This window comes from Oncorhynchus kisutch, linkage group LG20 (genome assembly GCF_002021735.2).
Source record: "Oncorhynchus kisutch isolate 150728-3 linkage group LG20, Okis_V2, whole genome shotgun sequence".
In the NCBI taxonomy this organism is placed as follows: Eukaryota; Metazoa; Chordata; class Actinopteri; order Salmoniformes; family Salmonidae; genus Oncorhynchus; species Oncorhynchus kisutch.
The window spans coordinates 35,079,058-35,081,406 of record NC_034193.2 but is presented as its reverse complement, the minus strand read 5'-3'; the positions used below and the strand labels follow the sequence as shown (position 1 = coordinate 35,081,406).

Below are 2,349 nucleotides of genomic sequence, written 5' to 3'. Positions count from 1 at the left end.
CCAAAAAGACATATTTTCAACTTTCAACAACAACCGAACATATATTGGACATCGGGCATAGTCTTATTTTCAACATCTTTTCAATGACATTTTGCTAAATTGGAATAGCACAATGTCAAAAAATAGTTGTAACATTTCCAAATCAATAACCAATATGCAGAAACAGTTCGAGATATATTGAAAACCTAAACATGTTGAAGTGTTGCGTTTTGATTCAAGTGGGTCACCAACATGGTAAGTGTAACACAATTTATTTTGTCCCTTTATGTTAAATCACATAAATAGTACTCTTTCAATTCAGAGCCTTGATTTTTCCGCTGAGGCTAATATCAACTGAACAGGGGGCAAACGTTTAGGGTTCATTCTACATTCTGACATTCATTCAAATACTGCTACTACAATGTTAAAACATTCTGCATTGTGACATTATTTCATTGATATCATGAAACAACTCCTTCATGTATGTATTTTCCGATGTTTAATCAGAGATCTTTTATCAGAGTATCTCTTCCCACATTGATCACAGCTATAAGATTTATCTCCTGTGTGTGTTCTCAGGTGAATAGTTAGATTGCAAGATGTAGAAAAACTCTTCCCACATTGATCACAGCTAAAAGGTTTCTCTCCTGTGTGTCCCCGCTGGTGTACTATCAGGCTGCTTGGGTGAGAAAAACTCTTCCCACATTGATTACAGTCAAAAGGTTTCTCTCCAGAATGTATTCTCTGGTGTGATTTCAGGGTTTGTAGCAGAATAAATCTCTTCCCACATTGATCACAGGCGTAAGGTTTCTCTCCTGTGTGTGTTCTCTGGTGTATAGTTAGATAGCTAGATGTAGTAAAACTCTTCCCACATTGATCACAGCTATATGGTTTCTCCCCTGTGTGTGTTCTCTGGTGTATAGTTAAATTGCTAGATGTAGTAAAACTCTTCCCACATTTATCACAGATATAAGGTTTCTCTCCAGTGTGTGTTCTCTGGTGTATAGTTAGACAGCTAGATGTAGTAAAACCCTTCCCACATTGATCACAGCCAAAAGGTTTATCTCCAGAATGTATTCTCTGGTGTGATTTCAGGGTTTGTAGCAGAATAAATCTCTTCCCACATTGATCACAGATGTAAAGTTTCTCTCCTGTGTGTGTTCTCTGGTGTATAGTTAGATAACTAGATGTAGTAAAACTCTTCCCACATTGATCACAGCTATATGGTTTCTCCCCTGTGTGTGTTCTCTGGTGTATAGTTAGATTGATAGATGTAGTAAAACTCTTCCCACATTGATCACAGCTATACGATTTATTTCCTGTGTGTGATCTCTGGTGTGATTTCAGGGTGTGAAGCAGAGTAAAACTCTTCCCACATTGATCACAGCCATAAGATTTCTCTCCTGTGTGAATTCTTTGATGTATTTTAAGGTTTGATGAGGAGTTGAATATTTTCCCACAGTCAGAGCAGCAGTGAGTTCTCTTCCCTGTGGGTTTATGCTGGTGTTTCTTGAGGAGTTCTGATCTGGAGAGACTCTTCTCTGCCTCGTCAGCATCATGATGTTGTTGAGGCTCCCCAGAGGATCCACGATTGTCCCGTCTCTCTCCTGTGTGAACGACAAAGTCAGATAGATGGTTAAAGGCCCACAACAGCAGAAATCAATTGTTTATTTGAGGTAAAAGGTGTTGCCCAGAGCGTACCCATGAAGTTGTACAACAATTGACATCTGTTAAATTAGAAAATTAAGACAGTCAAGATGGCAACAATAGTCAGATTTAGTCTTGTTTTCACATTAGTAGTAATGTCGACGATTGTAGTCTAGAAATAATTTATTCAAGTTGTTGAAATCCTAAGCAGTGTGCCAGACGACTTTTGGTCTCCAATATAGGCCCCTTTCTGTGTCTGCTAAAATTGTGGCACCAGGGCAATGCGCACACAATTTAGTTGCAGAAACTCCTCCCTGCTAATGAGGAAACTGCTAGCTTTGTATGTAGTATATCTGCCTGGAGCAAAAATGTTGAGCGTATATTTTTGATTTTCACAATGTATTCTGAATATTAAGAGTGCTACTCAAGGATACTCACATAAAGTTCTGTGTCTATTCACTAATTCACCACCATGGGGGAAACTCACAGGAGTTTTCATAGGCTGACAGCAAAAATAGCCTCCATTTACAAGTTGCTTATGAGTGCATTTCACGCTACTTTTGGATTATAATTGTAAGGCTCGCTTGAAACACCTGCTTAATATGTTTGTGTTATTGTCGCAAATCAACTGCTTTATACTTTAAAAAATACTTCAACCACTAAAAATCGCGTTGGCTAGCTTTGCCATCAGCCTGACAATGAGGCTTTGCACATTAAGTGTTT

The 2,349-nt window shown here is 38.4% G+C and overlaps 1 protein-coding gene across 1 annotated transcript; it reads right to left on the bottom strand.

The window, feature by feature from the left end:
* Window positions 1-235: 235 nt before the first annotated feature.
* LOC109876098 (zinc finger protein 2 homolog) lies at window positions 236-1,706 on the bottom strand. Its single transcript, XM_020468562.2, has 2 exons — window positions 1,681-1,706; window positions 236-1,528 (listed from the first exon to the last, which is right to left on the bottom strand). Exons 1-2 carry the CDS (start codon window positions 1,704-1,706, stop codon window positions 457-459), a joined length of 1,098 nt encoding a protein of 365 aa, XP_020324151.2. The 3' UTR covers window positions 236-456.
* Window positions 1,707-2,349: the final 643 nt, after the last annotated feature.